Raw genomic sequence first — 17,905 nt, 5'->3', positions numbered from 1 at the left:
AGGCACTCTGGGTGGACTCAAACCTCCAACCTTTCAGTTAGCAACCAAGCATGGTAACTACTTGCACCACCCAGGGCCTCCTTTTTCTTTCTTGTTGTTGTTGTTGTTATGTGCCGTCGAGTCAGCCCTGACTCATAGCGACCCCTCCTTGGGTTTCCGAGGCAGTATCACTACGGAAGTAGGATTGCCCAACCTTCCTTCCGAGGAGTGGCTGGTGGGTTTGAACCGTCAGCCTACTGGTTAGCAGTCAAGTGCCTTAGCCACTATGCTACCAGAGCTCAGTGGTGCTTAAATAATGATGTATCTTATAATTGTGGTTTCTTACATTTCATGGGGGAAAAAAAAAACTCTGTTGTAAATATTGTGATATTTGAAATGACCCAGCATGCTAAAGAAAAGGAAATACAGTTTTGAAGAAATGGTTTTATGGATTCAAAATCTCCTGGTTTCATCCTCAACCACTTCCTGTCTGCACTGCTCACCAGACATTTCCTCTCAAGCATCTTGAACTGTTGACTAGCTGAGGACACTTCTCATGACTCCTGGGATAAAGGTAGAGCCCTTTAACATGGACAAGCCCTGGCAGGCCTGGCCCTGCCTCCTCTACAGCCACACCTATACTGCACTCTTACTGGTTCTCTCCCCTCGAGTTTTCTTTCTGTCCTCATTTTCAGCCAGTCCCCTCCCACTGCAGAGTTCTTGGGTGATGCCTCTGCCAGGGGCACTTCTCTCTCCCCAGTTAGCTTAGCGGATCTCAGTTCCAGTGTTATCACCTTACCACCTCACCTTGACTAGCTCAGTCCTTCGTGATAGGCTCTGGAAATGCCACATCTTTCTTTTTCATAGACTATGTCACAGCTACAGTTCTATGATGGTGATTCTTGATTAATGTCTGACTCCTTCACTGGACTGTGAACTCCATGAAGGCAGGAAACATGCCTACTTTTACTCAACATTGTATCCCCCCTCAGTGCCAAGAGGAGGACCTGGCAGTTGGTAGATGCTAGAGAATTATTTGTGAATGGGTGGGTGGATGAATCTGCGTATAACCTCCTACTATAAACAATATAGACAATAAATTCCCTGAGGTTGGGGTTCTCAGAGGAAGGAGAAAGAGCAACAGTCTTATCATCAGGAGCTCTCCAATTTGTCTTTAAAGTTGTGACTTTGGATAAATCACATCCACTTTCTGTTTCCTCATCTCCAAATTGGGAATAATACGGACGCTGCCTATCTGAGGAGAGGGTTTGTGAGGCTGTGAAGGCACTTTGAAACTGTACAATCTGCTTCCCCCTCATCCCCAACCCATGAACTGAGCCCACACTCCATGATCTACTTATATGAGTTGGCTGACTGTCCCCTCCTCTAGGGAAGAGGAGGTCAGTTCACATTGCCCTCAGGGAGGTGTGCTCAAAGCTTTGGGTCATGAAGGGGCTACAGAGTCTTGTGCATCCCAATTTTGACATCCACCCTCCTCAAAAGGTCTCATGAAGTTTCTTAGCCCTTTCTTACATAAGAAAAGGAACCTTACTGAATACATTTTGGTCTTCAATCTCAACACAAAGTTAAGGCCAGTGGCGTCACTAGGGTTGGTGTGCTAACTCATGGTGTCACACCCCCTTCATGTACTTCCTCACATACCAGACCATAGTAATGTTTATTGTCAATTTTAATCATAAAATAATATGTGATAAATATAGTTGTGAAGTGCTTAAATGTAATACTTCTTAGACTGTATGAATGCTAACAACAAAACTATTTTGTAACCTCTTTCTTTATTGAACTACATTATTAGTTACAACACTAGTATTAACTGAAACCAAAACCAAAACCAAACTCACTGCCACCAAGTCAATTCCGACTTATAGCGACCCTTTTGGGTTTCCGAGGTGGTAAATCTTTACAGAAGTAGATTGCCCAGTCTTCCTTCCACGGAGTGGCTGGTGGATTTGAACTGCCAACATTCTGGTAAGCAATTAGATGCCTTAGGCATTACACCACCAGAGCTCCTTTTTGGTAACTGAGCTAACGCCTTTAAAATTTTTTTCTCCTTCTTTTTCTTTAATTACTACTTAACTGTCAAAAAGTTATCGATATAGGTTCACAAATACTAATTACCACAATGCTGTAGCTGAAACACCAGAAAATGTGACAAAATCAGTGACTATAAAAACACCAGCAGCAAGGAAAACAAGTGTGTGCTTTTCGATTGTGCAGACAAAACCATGTGATTTGAAGCATCATTGTAATTGGGTAATAATGACAGTTCTGACCAGAGCAGATTAGAAGGTTCAAAAAGTAAATTAGCACAGAGTTTGGGCCTTGTAAGTATATTGATATTTGTAAGCTGAGCTTACAAAGATGTTTTTGTTGTTATAACTAACTACAGGGACATTTTTTATAAAAAATAATAAATTTCTGCTGAAACATGACACAAAAATCTTATGGACAATTATTTGGTGTCACCTGTCTGACAGTGCAGAGTCACCCTGTGCAATCTGTATGCCCAGCATCCTCCAGTGATGTGACTGGTTGGGGCCCTTGGCCACAATGGGAGAAAGGGTGGAGAAGGATAAGATGTTGCAGGCTCCCCTCCTGCTCTGCATGGCAACTGGGCTGGGTAGGAACAGGGAACTGCACCTTCCACGACACAGTTCCTGGGGCAATTGGCTGAAGGCATGTGGCACTCACCTGGCAGAATGCTTGAAGTTGCTTACTTTGCTTAGGAGATCTGACCTTTAATATTAAGGTTGATATTTATGGCAAAACCTCACTATTCCTCCATATACCTCATCTTAGTGTTGGGCATGCTGTGTTCCTGTTTCATGTTCATTGACTAGTTGTGGGAGATCCTGAGTAAGTCACTATGCCTCCATGAATCAATTTCTTCATCTATCACATGGAAATAATACTATCCACCTTCCCATCTCACAGAGCTCTTTGAAGGATCAAATGAGGCCACAAGCATACAGGGATTGTCATGTGAAAAGTCAATGCAAAGGAAAGACAATATTATTTTCTCTGCTCATTTTAAACCCCTGCTTCTGTAGCAGGAATGCACCAAGCTGACTTACTCTTATCCCTAATCCATTCAAATATTACCCAAGATCTGCAATCCATAAGGTGTGTAGGCAGGAGGTGGGATGTGAACAGATCCATTACCTAAAATCAATTATCAGGCATCTCCCCATGGCCAGCATTTCTCCCTTTGGAGCAGGGTACACTAGGGCATTCTTCTGATGGGGTATTCATTCTCTAATTGTTTTAAAAGTCAGGCTGACCTGCCAGCACCCTCCTCAGAAATCCAGGTTGGTGAGGGTTAGTGCAGAATGAATCATTAACTAGGACCTGAGGTTTGTTGTTTAGAAGGATAATTCTAGCTGGATGTCCTAGCAGGGCACTTGAGAGCATACTTCTATGAGCCATCCAGGATGCATTCATTCCTGGACAGATTCTGGGGTTCAGAACTTCAAGCCAGCCAGGATTTCCTCACTGCACGTTCTGTTGAGCAGCTCCGTCAGGGATTCATTGCCATCCCGGCTAAACACAGAGCCCAGGCCATCTGTGCTCCCACTTTCCAGCTGGAAGCTGCCCACCAGATCCTGGATCCACTGTAGGTCTGCTGAGAGCTCCTGCCTTAGAGCCTCAAACTGTGCCTGCAGATGGTCCAGTTTCCTGGCCACACTTCCAACACTGGAGCCTGTGGCCTGGATGTCTTCACGCAGGTGCTTCTTCAGGGACTCCACCTTGCGGAACTCGTACTTCAGCTGGGACAGGTGGTGCCGAGCGCTCTCACTCTCTTCTCGGTACCATGCCTCCTTCTCATTGTAAATAGAAATCAAGGTCTCCACATCGTCCTGGATGGTATCATGGGCCCCCACAAGAGAGCGGCACCCCTGGTCTACCAGAGCAATGTCCTCTACCATGTGGGCAAAACGCTCAAAGTTGACATAGGTATTGTTGGGGGGCATGCTCGAGTGGCATTTGAGGGTGTACTCTCTCAGGCGCTTTGTCTTCAGCTGGGTGGGCTCTGTCTTCCGCTGTTCGGGGGTTCTCACTTCTCCTTTTGACTGGTGGGTGTTCAGACAGAAGAACCAGAATGTTAATTTGACACATGCTCCAACGGTGAGTTTGAGGTGCAGGCAGAAGTCACACTCGGCATTCACTGCATGCATCAGGCATTAAGAAGAAGTAGGGTGGGGGAAGTACCGTGCAGGGGTGCTGCTTGCCTGCTCCCTTCCGGGCAGGATGGGCTCTCTGGCCATTAGAAAGGGTCTGTACACACATAGCATTTAATGGGCACTCACACGGACAAGCAGGTGATAGCAAAGGATCCCATGGGGATCCACGTAAGGGCTGGAGCACACAAGGCCACAGCTGACAGAAGGGCCTGCCTCCTTTAGGAACAGTCAGCTCTTTGGGCCTTGGCAATGGCATGCTGAACAAGGAGGCAGCCCATAGCACTCCCCAGCTCTGTGCTTTGGGCCAATCCCGAATCTGGGGGCCACCTGGCTTTCCCCATCCTTCAAGGGGCAGATGAACCTGATTTTATCCAAGACTACACAGCCCTCCCTCCCCTTCATCTTCCATTGTTGTTGTTGTTGTTGTTATGTGCCGTCGAGTCGGCCCCGACTCATAGCGACCCCTCCTTGGGTTTCTGAGGCAGTATCACTACGGAAGTAGGATTGCCCAACCTTCCTTCCGAGGAGTGGCTGGTGGGTTTGAACCGCCAGCCTTCTGGTTAGCAGTCAAGTGCCTTAGCCACTATGCTACCAGAGCTCCCTCATCTTCCATAGGCTTATTAAAAATAAAATAAAATAAACAGTTGCCATCAAGTTGATTCCAACTAATGGCAAATCCATGTGTGTCACAGTAGAACTGTATTCTCTAGGGTTTTCAACAGCTGTGACCTTTCAGAAGCAGATCACCAGACCTTTCTTCTAACATACCTCTGGGTGGATTCAAACTTCCAACCTTTCTATTGGTAGCTGAAAGCTTAACCATTTGCACCACCCATGGACTCATGGGGCTCTACCCCTTCTTATTTGTTCCATTTACAGATTCATCCTCTCTGCCTTCTCATTTAACAAATAAGGTGAACAATAAATTGGGTGACATCCCTAGGAGTCACAGCTAATCTGTGAGCAGAACAAGGACAGAATCCTGATCTCCTGACACCCACCTCCCAAAATGCTTTTCCCTGTACCAGGCTTCAAGACCTGAAAAACCAGCAGCTGGGAGCTGGCTTATAAGGGGAGTTAGGCAGGAATTCACCATTTTGTCTCCCCTCAACACAGAGGGAATGGAATCACCCTAAAAGAGAGGCTGCCTCTCTTCCCCAGTGGGCTTTGCCTCAGAGCCTGTTCCCTGAGGCCCATGGGGACTGAGGAAACAGGTGGCTGGTTAGGATGTTTTCCTTTACTCATAGCCCCCAAATCAGAAAGAAACATTGATCTCTCTCTACAACTGGGAACCCTGATTTCTGTACTAGGAAATGGCAGTGGATTAATGTCCTCCAACAAAGAATACTTCACAAGCTGGCCTCAAAGAAAAAGTGTTTCAACTGAAGTGAGTCATTAGTCACCTGAATCTGTGAAGTACAAACTTAAAAGTAGTATAAACCTATCTTAATAGGCCCAGACCCTTTGGGGCTCCCGACTGGCTTTCAAATCTGTGCTCATAGGTAAGTGCATCAAGCAAAGGTCTCTCCACGGGCTTTCTGCATCTGGTCACCCTGCCAACCCTGGCAACAGAGCAAAGACCTGTCTTCTCACTGGAAATCATCACCATGCCCTTACCGTGATCCAGGGGTGCCTGAGAGCCTCTTGGATTGTGAGTCGTTTCCTGAAACAAGGATCAGAGAACAGTGATGATCCATGAGAACAAAAACTGGGAGCAACCGTCTCCAGTCTTAACTCTTTTTGGTCCTGTATTTTGGCATTCTTTGACCACTACCATCAAAACAGTATAATGAGGGGATGGAGAGACAGATGAGGAGATGGCTGCATTCCCTACGCTGAAGGGAAAAATGCTCCAGGCTGACCCCTGGACAGAGTGATCTAACATACACCCTCACATTCTGTGTCAAGGTTAAATGGCTTAATGTCACACTGTGGGAGAGTCATAAATGCCCTATTGAGCTTCCTTTCCCTGAGAATCCTCCAAAAGCCAGATCTCCATTGCTAAACCTCTGTTCTCTATTTTCCTATTTCCCTCCCAGATCCATTCTCTGCCCTTTGCTGCTCTGTATCCAGATAGGATGACCCTACCTAAACATTGCCCTTAGTCTGGGAAGTTAGGGCCCTTGCACTGTAGTAGACCCATTCTGGCCTTCTCTGGAGTATGTGGGACGAAAAGGACATGGCCTTCTAGAGTCTGTGAGGTACCTCTCCCCTTGCTCCATCTAGGCCATTCTTTGGACACCTAGAACCCTGCCCATCTTCTTCTCTGACCCCCATAGCCATAAAGTTCACTCTGGGCCCTGAAGAAGGGGTCAAATCAGCAGAAGGAGGATTAGCATCTCTCCCATTCTCCCAGTGTGCCTGTACTGACCCCTCTAAACCCACCTTTTCTCCTCCCAACTTGAATTGGCTTGAAAACCCTGCCAATATACCTTTCAAATCATAGCACCAGGTGCCTTTGGGATAGACTACACAAGGTAACGAACACTACAGAAACTCGGGCTGACTTATACACATGTGCACACACACACACACAGGTTTATTTGCATTTCAGAAAGATTTGAGCAAACACAACGAATGCCAAGCATAGGGCTGTCTACACCTTAGTGCCTTCCCAGATTAGACCACAATAGTGCAGATGACAGACTGTGGTAAAGCAGAGCAGACTGACATTTCCTTGGGAGAGGCAAGGGTAGAGACAGATGATCAGTACCTGGAAACCGGTACCTTTCCCTGTTCTCTTACCGAGTCTCTTTAACCAGAAGCTTCCGAATGAAGTCCTTGGCCAGCTCACTAGTCTGGCTGAAGAATTCCTCATCAAAGTCGTAACTCACTGCGGTGATATTTGCCAGCGTTTCCTGCTTCGTGTCTCCCAAGAAAGGGGATGCTCCACTTAAGCTGAGCACAACAAGAGAGAGGGAATCATGTGACTGCAGGGAAGTAGATGGAAACAGTGGCGATGGACTTGGGGAGCCCTGACCTATACTGTTGCATGGGGATGGGAGGCCCCCAGCAACTAGAGCTGAACCCCTCTGGGCAGCTAATGAGCAGCCTTTTCAATTGAATCCAATTCAGTATATTTTTATGGAGCTCCTGGAAGAGATGAACTGTGTCTTCAAGAGACTCAAAGACTAGAGGAGAGAAACAGGTAGGTCTCTATAATTCTCTGCAGAATAAAGTAGAATATAATGGAAGGCCAAAAGACTGGGGGAGCACAGGAAAGAGGAGGACCCAGTGCAGGCTTCATGGTAGAGGTGACATTTGCATCAGTTGTGTATTGAAGAATAGAGAGGTTCCCAGCAGTCAGGGAAGGAGATGGAAGGGTCTAGGCTAAGGAAGCAGATTAAGCAAAGCCCAAGAGGTGTGGAAAAAACGGGCCATTAGGGACAAACAGGGTCTGTAAGGCTTCCTTAATATGTGTAATACAAAAACCAATCCCACTGCCATTGAGTCGATTCCAACTCATAGCAATTCTGTAGGGCAGAGTAGAACTCCCCCCTCAGAATTTCCAAGGCTGAAACTCTTTATGGAAACAGACTGCCTCATCTCTCTCCCGTGGACTGGCTGGTGGATTTGAACTGCAACCTTTTGGTTAGCAGCCAAATGCCTTAACCACCATGCCACCAGAGCTCCTTGTCATATAGTGACTCCTATATCTACCGAGATCTCCTGAGTCATATTCTAGTTACTTATGAGATAACTCTATCTGGATGTCCTAGTACCCAAAACTCACTGTACCCAAACCTCCCTCCATGCACTCTATGCCTTGATTAATGATATACTTCATAAATATAACCTAGCTAGAAACATGGAGTCACCTTTGACTCTTCCTTCCCTTCCCTCACCACAGCTGGACTGGCTAGCAAGTCTTGTTGAACCTATTTATGGAATATCTCTTGAATGTCACCACATCCCTGCTGCCAAGTTCTTAGCATAATAGCAGCAAGATGCATTGGAAAAGAAAAAGAAAGGTATTTCAATTCTGGATTTGAATCCCAGTATTGTCACTCATTAGCTGTGTGAACCCAGGTAAGTTACTCACTTTCTCTGAGTCTCAGTTTCATCATCTGTAAAGGGAAGAAAACAAAAGTCCCTATCTCATGTGAAGAGCAAATGAGAGGGATAATATATATAAAATGTTTTATGCAACCCTGGCCCCTTCTGAGAGCTATTATTATTATTGCTAGATAATATTGATGGCTATTATTGTTAATGTTAGAACACACACACACACACACACACACACACACACACACATGTTCTGTGACTCTATTTTCTAAAGAATCATATCTAAACTCCTAAGCAAGGTATCTTGAGGCCCTAGATATTGCTCCATAGCACATGCTCCACACATTTCAGCCATATTTAACCCACTCACCATTCCTTTCCTCATGCTGTTCCTCAGAAAATACAGCCCTGATCTCCCTCTCCACCTAGAGGATTCATATCATTGCTTACTGACCAGTTCAAAGCTCTGTCTCTCTTATTAAACCTTCATAGTTCCAGTGAAACCACTGGCTCCCTCAACATGGTGAATGTAATTAATGCCATTGAAATGAACATGTAAAAATGGCTAAAATGTTTTCTTATATATATTTCACCACAATAAAAATTTAAAAACATAATCAAAGGCATATATACAAAATCAACAGCCAACATTATCCTCAATGAAGAGAGAGTGGAAGCATTCCTATAGAGAACAGGAATCAGACAAGAATGCCCTCTATCACAACTCTTATTCAGTATTGTACTGCAGGCCCTAAGTGAGCAATAAGGCAAGAAAAGAAAATAAAGGACATCCAAATTGATACCAAGCAAAAACTATTTGGTTTAAAGAAGATGTAAAATTATCCCAATCCCCAGATGATATGGTACTTTACAAAGAAAATCCCAGAGATTCCACAAGAAAGCTACTGGAACTAATAGAATGATTCAGCAAAGTGGCAGAGTACAAGAACAACATACCAGAGTCAGTTGGATTCCTCCACACTAACAAAGAGAACTCCAAAAAAGAAAGTAGGAAAGCAGTTGTATTTGCAATTGTCCTCCAAAATACAAAATACTTAGAAATAAATCTAACTAGGGACATAAAAGCTTTATACAAAGAAAACTACAAAACATATTGCAAGAAACCAAAAGAGACTTACATAGATGGGAAAACATACTATGCTCATGGATAGGAAGACTTAACATTATGAAAATGTCAATACTACTCAAAGTGATCTATAGATAAAATGCAATCCTGATCTAAATTCCAACATTATCTCAATGAGATGGAAAAACTAATCACTAACTGTATATGGGAAGGAAAGAGATCTCAGATAAATAAAACATTATTGAAGAAAAAGAACAAAGTAGGAGGCCCACACTTCTCAATCTCAGAACACAGTAGTCAAAACAGTCTATTGCTGGTATAAGGGCAGACAAATAGATCAATGGAACAGAATTGAGACCCCAGAAGTAAATCCATCCACCCATGGACTGCTGATCTTTGACAAGAGTCAAAGTACATTAAATAGGGAAGATACAGACTTTTTTAGAAAATGGTGCTGGCAACACTGGATATCCATTTGCAGAAAAAGGAAACAAGAGCCATACCTCACACCATATACAAAAACTAACTCAAAATGGATCAAAGACATAAACATAAAACCTAAAACCATAAAGTTCATAGAATAAAACATAGGGACAACCTAGGGGCCCTAATTTATGGCATAAATACACTATCAAACTTAACTAAAAACACACAAACAACAGAATATAAACTAGATGCGTGGGATCTCCTAAAAATTGGATCCTTATGCTCATCAAAAAACTCAGCAAGAGAGTAAAAAATTTTGGGCAATGACATATCTGACAAGGGCCTAATCTCTAAAATTTATAGAAAAACTGAACACTCAACAATAAAAAGATAAACAATTCAATTAAAAAATGTGCAAAAGACATGAACAGACACCTCATCAAAGAAGACATTCAGGCAACTAATACATGAGAAGGTGCTCGCAATCATTAGCCATTAGTGAAATGCATATCAAAACTACAATGAGATACCATCTCACCCTGGTAATAATTGTACTGATAAAAAAAAAAAAAAAAACAGAGTACAACAAATGCTGGTAAGGCTGTGAGGAGGCTGGAACTCTTAAACACTGCTATAGGGACTGCAAAGTGGTACACCCACAATGGAAAATGATATGGCACTTCCTTAAAATCTAGAAATAGAAATACCATACTGTACAGTAAACCCGCTCCTAGTTATATTTCCTACAGAAACAAGAGCTGTGACACAAATAGACATATGAACACTCATGCTTATCATGGCATTATTCACAATAGCAAAAAGATGGAAACAACCCAAGGGCCCATCAAAGGATGAATGGATAAATTGTGGTACATACATACAATGGAATACCGCACTACAGTAAAGAATAATGATGAATCCATGAAACATCTCACAACATAGATGAATCTGGAGAACATTATATGCTGAATGAATAATTCAATCACCCAAGGATGAATATTTTATGAGACCATTATTATAAAAAGTGAAGAATAGATTTATACACAGAAAAAAATATTCTTTGATGGTTATCAGGAACAGGAAGAGAGAGGGAAAACTACTGACTAGATAGTGCACAAATGTTAATTATGGTAAAGGTAAAGGCAATAACAATATGAGGGAGGTCAGCATGGTATGACCAAGGCAAAGGAAGACACTGACGGGTATGTAAGAACGAAGGGCAACCATGATAAATGCAAGAAGCTCTGATGGTGCAGTGGTTAAAGCATTCAGCTATTAACCAAAAGGTTAGAGGTTCAAACCCACCAGCTGCTCTAAAGGAGAAAGATGAGATAGTCTGCTTCCATAAAGATTTACAGCCTTGGAAACCCAATGGGACAGTTTTACTCTGTCCCAAAGGGTTGCTATGAGTTGAAATTGACTTGATGACAGTGAGTTTGGATGGTAAATGTTATAATAAATGCAGTTGTGCAACAATAGTAATAACAAACAATAATTTGTAAGTAGATACATAGGTAAATATGTATGCTAAACAAGTGAGGGAAGTCATATGAGAGTACACCCACTTTAGGTATGGTTGCAGACATTTCTACATACAAATTTTTAAATGCTGCATGTATACTCATATAATAGAGCACATAGGGGGCACAGTTAAAGAAACTATTTAGACATCAGGACTGAACTACTGGACTTGAAGGCTAAGGACTATAGTCTCAGGGGACATCTAGGTCAATTGGCAAAACAGTTCATAAATATAATGTTCTACATCCTAGTCTGGTGAATAGTGTTTGGGGTCTTAAAAGCTTGCGAGGGTTCATCTAAGAAGCAACTAGAGGTCTCTTCCCACCTGAAGCTAAGGAGAATAAAGAAAACAAAAGACTCAAGGAAGCAATTAGTCTAAAGGTCTAGTGGCCCACATGAACCACAACCTCCTTTAACCTAAGACCAGAAGAACTATATGTACCCAGCTACCACTAGCGACCACTCTGAGCAGAACAATAGAACATCCTGGTTAGAATGGGTGAAAAATGTAGAACAAAATTCAAATTGAAAAAAAAAAAAAAAAGACCAGGCTTACTGGTCTGAAAGAGACTGGATCAACTCCTGAGACTGTAGTCCTAAAATAACCTTCTAACTTGAAACTGAAGACATTCCTGGAGACCACCTTTCAGCCAATTAATAGACAAGCCCAGAAAATAAACAATACCACCATGAAGAATGTGTTTAGAACAATCAACCATATGAGATAAAATGGGCAACATTTGCTCAAAACCAAAGATGAGAAGGCAGAAAGGGACAGGGAAACCAGACAAATGGAAATCAGGAACGCAGGGAGGAAAAGGAGAGAGTGCTGACACATTGTGAGCATTGCAACCAATGTCATGGAACAATTTGTGTATGAACTATTGACTGGAAAACTAATTTGCTATGTAAACTTTCACCTACAGCACAATAAAATGTTGGGGAAAAAAGTTAAAAAACAAAAAAGAATACTTCATAGGAAAAAAAAAAAAAAGGCTTGGAAAGAAAAGAAAAACAAACAAACAAAAACCGTTTCTTCCTCATCTGTATCTCACAGTGGCATGTTGACGCCTCCAGCACAGCCTTCATCTTCCTGGGTCAGAGTCAGGTGTGTGTATGTCTCTTTCACAAACAGGCAGCTCCAGGCAAGCGGGAAGAGTCTCCTTCACAGCACCATGGGGCAGATACTCAATAAAGGCATGTTGAATTCAAACTCAAGAAGACTGTGTGCCCTGCAGATAATGGAAGCTCTGGTGGCGTAGTGCCTAAGGCATTTGACTGCTAAACAGAAGGCTGGCAGTTCAGACCCACCAGCAACTTCTTGGAAGGAAGGTTGGGCAATCTACTTCCCCAGTGATACAGCCTCAGAAACCCAAGGAGGGGTCATGCTAGAATACCCTAATGTTTCAATAAGGGCACCAGAATTCTGAAGAAATCAAGGTTTCAAGAGCCTATGTCTGAACATCCTAGCTGTGATCTATAGATCAAGGAGTTCTGCTGGTGTAGTGGGTAAGGCATTTGGCTGCTAACCAGAAGGTCGGCGGATCAAATCCACTAGCTGCTCCGCAGGAGGAAGATGAGTCAATGGAAGCAATCTACTTCTGTAAGGATTTACAGCCTTGGGAATCCAGTGGGGGTAACTATGAGTCAGAATTGACTCGATGGCAGTGGGATCTTATAGATCAATGGTTTTCAACTTTCTTCTTTGAATCAAATTCAGCAGGAGCATTTAAAAAAATACTAATGCTAGTGATTGTGATTTAATCAATCTGGGGCTTGGGCCATGGTAGTTATTAAAAGTGCTAATGTGCAGCCAAGAGGCCTTGGTGGCTGGTTAAGCACTCAGCTGCTAGCTAAAAAGCTGGCAGTTCAAATCCACCAGCCATCAGCGGCAGAAGAATGGTACTCTGCTCTCCTAAAGATTTCAACCTAGGAAAACCTATGGGCCAGTTCCTCTCTGCCCTATAGGGTCACTATAAGTTGGAATTGACCCAATGGCACACGGTAACAACAAGCAATGTGCATCCAGGGTTAAGCCCCTCGCCACAGTTCAGGGGGGTCCATCACATAGATCAGAGCTTCCCAGTCTGAGAGCTGCTAGTGATCATGCTAATGACCCTTTCAGCTGTGCAGCACTAGTGACCTCTGTCCCTTTTGATGATAAGCAAATTCTTTACCCCAGTAAAACCAAAATCCACTGCCATTGAGTTAATTCCAACTCATGATGACCCAGTAGGACAGAGTAGAACTGCCCCATAGGGTTTTCAAGGCTGTAAATCTTTACAGAAGCAGACTGCCACATCTTTCTCCCACAGAGCAGCTGGTGGGTTCGAACCACTGATCTTTTGCTTTACCCTAGTGTGCTATAAAAATATCATTTTCCATGTGTGGTATGAGGAGAAACAGTGAGGAAACTCCGGTTAATTTAACCCTGGCAATATACTAGTGGCAGAGAGTTCATGATTCCTAGTTTTCTGATGAGAAAAACAGGCCCGGAGATTAAGTAGCCTGACAAGCCACAGAGAAGGAAAGTGACAGGATTGTCTGACTCCAACCCCAGGTATAATGCACTATACAATGGCACTACGAAGGAAATCCCTGCTGAAGCAACTTAATACATCAAGGACAGAAAGGAAAGACACTGAAGAAAAGGGAGTGAAGAGAAAAAGGAGGAGGGAGAATGTGAGAGGAAGACAAAGGGATTTGGGGAAAGGAAAGGAAAGAGAAGAGAGAGAAGCAGCAGGATCAGGGAGGGCATGGCCTGCTTCCAGCTGTCTGAAGGCCTCTGAGTGAAAACTGATATTCTCACAGTAAAACTCAGTCTGGCACCATAGGGATGCTGGCACAGCTACACAGGATGGAAGGCTGGAGCCTGCCCTCCCAGTTTCTGCACAACCTCAACCCCAGGGACAAATGTATAAAGTGGCGCTAAGGGCACTCAGCCTCAGGTTGGCTGTGTGGATGAAACACAGATGATGGCTCATGGTGGGTGCTCAGTAAGTCAATTTGTCTATCTGCCTGACTGTCTGTGCATTTGCCTCCTCCTCTCATTCCTCCTGGTTCCCTCAGGTCTAAGCTGGGTCTGAGCCTCAGGATCAGGGATACTCACAGGATGTAGGTGATGACGCCTATGCTCCTGCAAAACAAAGCACAGTTGAGTCAGGGGTTGCAGAGCTCCAGTCCCAGACCAGCAACTGGTCTCCTCACATGGCTCTCAGAATAGACTTCATTTGCTTCCCCCAAAAGGGCCCCTGGATGCTGTCCAAGCCCCACACCCTTCTCCATCCTAGTTTTCCTCAGCAGCCTGGGCTGAATTTGGAGTCACCAAGCACTGGACACTGAGTCCGAGGCTGAGTCGAAGGCCAGACACCTACATTTGCTGGCTCTATGATTTGGGTGAGTCCCTTGTCATCTCTGAGCCTCTCTCTCTTCACAGAATGAGGATAATGACAAATACCTCACAGGACTGCTGGCAGAATTTCATAAAAATCAAGTAATGAAGGTCTTCAGCAAACTGTAAAGCACCATTCAAATGGAGTCTGTCTGTGCAGGCGACCAGTCACTGCAGTATCCTCAGGCCCAACACAGCCAGGAACATAAGAGGCTCTCAGGGATTCAAGAGCCAATGTCTGAATATCCAAGCTGTAGATCAAGGAGCTCTGGTGGCATAGTGGTTAAGGCATGTGGCTGCTAACCAGAAGATCAGTGAACACCTGGTAGACTGATGGAATGAGCCAGTATTACTATTATCTTTATCATGGCTGTGGCAGGCCTCAGGGGGAGGCTGCCCCTTGGCCTCTCCTCTGCCCTTGCCCCTCCACCTCTTCACTGCTGGCAAAGCTCAGGCCCAGACATGTTCTAACTAGCCTCAGGTCTAGGCCTACCTGCCTCCAGCTACTCAGGCTGCTGCTCTAGCATAGCTGAAGTAGCCAGAGCCCTGAAAGATGAGTGTAGGGAAAGGGAAACCCTTCTTTTTTTTTTTCCCCATGAGCAAGGGAGATGTCACATGGAGCCAGAGTCTGAGGCTTTCTACCCTTGGGCCACAGAGACCAGGGGCCCAGGTGGGCTGCACAACTTACCACATGTCGGCCTCCAGCCCCAGGGGCTCATAGTTCACAATTTCTGGAGCTGAAAGAAGCCATATTGAAGAATCAATAGGAGTGTGAAAATGAGAGGAGATGCTTGTAGGGAATTTGATGCTTAATGACTCCATCCTGAATCCCCATTAAGGAAAATCAGAGCAGCTGATAAAGATATTCTAGGTCTAAGAATTTTGAGAAAATAAGTTGCCTGTTACCTTGGCAGAAACCTTTTACAAACAGGCCTTGATAGTGAGGAAGAGGCAAAGTACATAGGAAGGCCAGGAAAAGGAAGAAGACAATGGAAGAGGAAGGTGCAAGGGGAAATGGGGGCCCGGTAACAAGGCTTGCTTCAGAACTCTCTGGTGAAAAGCAGTCAAGTCAGTGCTGGGAAGTTATGGAGAAGAACAGAAGGTAGTGAGGGAATTCACATTCCCTGAGTCTAGTATGAAAGAGGATGCCTCCCACCTGAGGAGTGTGAGGATATTCTTGGGGCCACCGAGCTGATAAGCTAGACATGCCTGAGGGGCATCCAGTGGAGATATCTAGGGGGCAGCTGGGTTACTGGGGACTGGGCCAGAGCTATGCTTTTTTTTTTGCCCCCAGAACTATCAAATGTGGAGTTATCAAGATACAGGTGGAACTAGGAGCTGTGTAAATGATGTGGAGACTGGGAGAGGTTGTAGGGTATTGGACAGAAGACTCCACCAAGGAGAGAAGAAGACTACATGCTGCCCAGAGAGCAAGGCAGATAAGCACTGGAAAATAACTGTTGATTTCATACTGCAGTGCCAGAGAGTGCCCAGGAAATGGGAAGTGAGGTAAGAGTGTAGATGATTCTTTTAAAAAGTTTGGCAATGAATGGAGGAGAAAGACAGGGCATCACTAGAGGAGAAAATAGAATTGAGCCTGTTCATCTGCTAATGGGAAAAGGTGGAGAGCAGTACAGACTAAGTCTGGTCATCTAAAGCAGTATCAAAGCCATTGCCTCTACAAGGTGTGTGTGCCTGCCCTCCCATCCTCCTGCTTTCCCCTACTTCATTATACAGGGAACCACCATCTTGGCTTTGCTTGGGTTTTAGCTTTATAAAAATGATATCATACTGTAAATGATCTACTGTCATTTGCTATTTATGCTCCACATATGTTCATTCAATAAGGAGCTCTGATGGTAGGGTGGTTAAAGCATTCGGTTGCTAACTAAAAGGCCAGCGGTTCAAACTCACCAGCCACTCAGTGGGAGAAAGTTGAGGCAATCTACTTTCATAAGCTTTACAGCCTTGGAAACTCTATGGGTCAACTTTTCTTTGTTCTATAAGATCACTATAAATCAGAATTGATGATGATAGTGGGTTTTGTTTTTTGTTTTTTAATTCATTGAGTGTTCATCCACGGTTTTTCATTTAACCATAATTTTTTAGACATTTGTCTCTCAGTGACCATTTGGATGCTTTCCTTTTATTTTTAAGTATTGAAATAATATTACTATGAACTTTTTTGTATGTGTCTCCTGACACATAGGAACATGTGAATGACACATACACATGTGAATGACTTTCTTTAGGGTAGTGATATTCAAAGTGTGGTCTGCAGGCAGACAGTCCACAGACTGTCACTGGTCTGGATAAGGTTCATTTGCCTTATCATTTGTCATTGCTGGAACATTCAAACATAGGATAATTTTTTCTAGGAATTTATTTTTATTGTCCCATACTGAAGCTGTGGTCCAGGACAGATTGGAAAGTTTTAAAAAAATTTTAAAAAGTCTTTCATCACAGAGTTTGAGAAGGTATGATAGAATTGCTGAGTAGTTAAGGTTTGCTAATGTTCATTTTACTTTAAAAAAAAAAAAAAAAGCCGATTTTTTTTCCAAAATGATAGTACAAATTTACACCCCCATAAATAGTGAATAAGGAGCTCTGGTGATGCCTAAGGCATTTGACTGTTAACCAGAAGGCTGGCTGTTCAAACCCACCAGCCACTCTGTGGAAGGAAAATGGGGCAATCTATTTTAGTAGATATTTACCGTCTTGGAAACCCAGTGGGGGTTGCTCTGAGTTGGAATCAACTTGATGGCAGTAGGTTTGGGTTTTGTTTTGTTTCTGTTAATTAGTGAATAAGAGTTCCTTTTTAGTCACTTCCTAATCAGTACTTGGTATTGTCAAAATATTCAATTTTGCCAAAGTAATGGTTATAAAATGCTATCTCACTGTGATGTTTATTTGTATTTCTCTAATTACTAATCAGGTTAAACATTTTTTCACATGCTCACTTAAAAGATGCTCATTCATATGTTGCCTCTGTTATAAAATGCCTGCTCATGTTTTATACCCATTTCTTCACTGTTGGTTTTTTTTTTTAATTGATTTGTAGCAGTTCTTTATATATTCTGGGTATTAATCCTTTGTTAGTTATATATTGTACAGAAAAATTCTTCCAGGTCATGAATTGCATATTTTTTGATAATCAGATGTTCTTAATTTTAATTAACATAGCCAAATTTATCGATTCTTTCTTGGGTGGTTAGCATTTTGAGGTTGTGTTCAAGAAATTCTTTCCTACCCTGAGGTTATTAAGATACTCTCATTTATTTTATTCCAAAA

The 17,905-nt window shown here is 43.3% G+C and overlaps 1 protein-coding gene across 1 annotated transcript in view; it reads right to left on the bottom strand.

The window, feature by feature from the left end:
- Positions 1-3,461: 3,461 nt before the first annotated feature.
- DAPK2 (death associated protein kinase 2) overlaps positions 3,462-17,905 on the bottom strand; it is a 170,251-nt gene continuing 155,807 nt past the window's right edge. The window contains exons 5-9 of the mRNA XM_042783290.1: positions 15,303-15,351; positions 14,333-14,359; positions 6,927-7,079; positions 5,799-5,844; positions 3,462-4,070 (exon numbers count right to left, since the gene is read on the bottom strand). Of these exons, the coding sequence (XP_042639224.1) occupies positions 3,462-4,070; positions 5,799-5,844; positions 6,927-7,079; positions 14,333-14,359; positions 15,303-15,351 (884 nt within the window). The remainder of the gene's footprint in view (positions 4,071-5,798; positions 5,845-6,926; positions 7,080-14,332; positions 14,360-15,302; positions 15,352-17,905) is intronic.

The sequence above is a fragment of the Orycteropus afer genome, unplaced genomic scaffold (assembly GCF_000298275.1).
Source record: "Orycteropus afer afer isolate SDZICR_OR568_19922 unplaced genomic scaffold, OryAfe1.0 scaffold00015, whole genome shotgun sequence".
Lineage (NCBI taxonomy): Eukaryota > Metazoa > Chordata > Mammalia > Tubulidentata > Orycteropodidae > Orycteropus > Orycteropus afer.
This window is presented reverse-complemented; position numbering and strand designations above follow the sequence as displayed.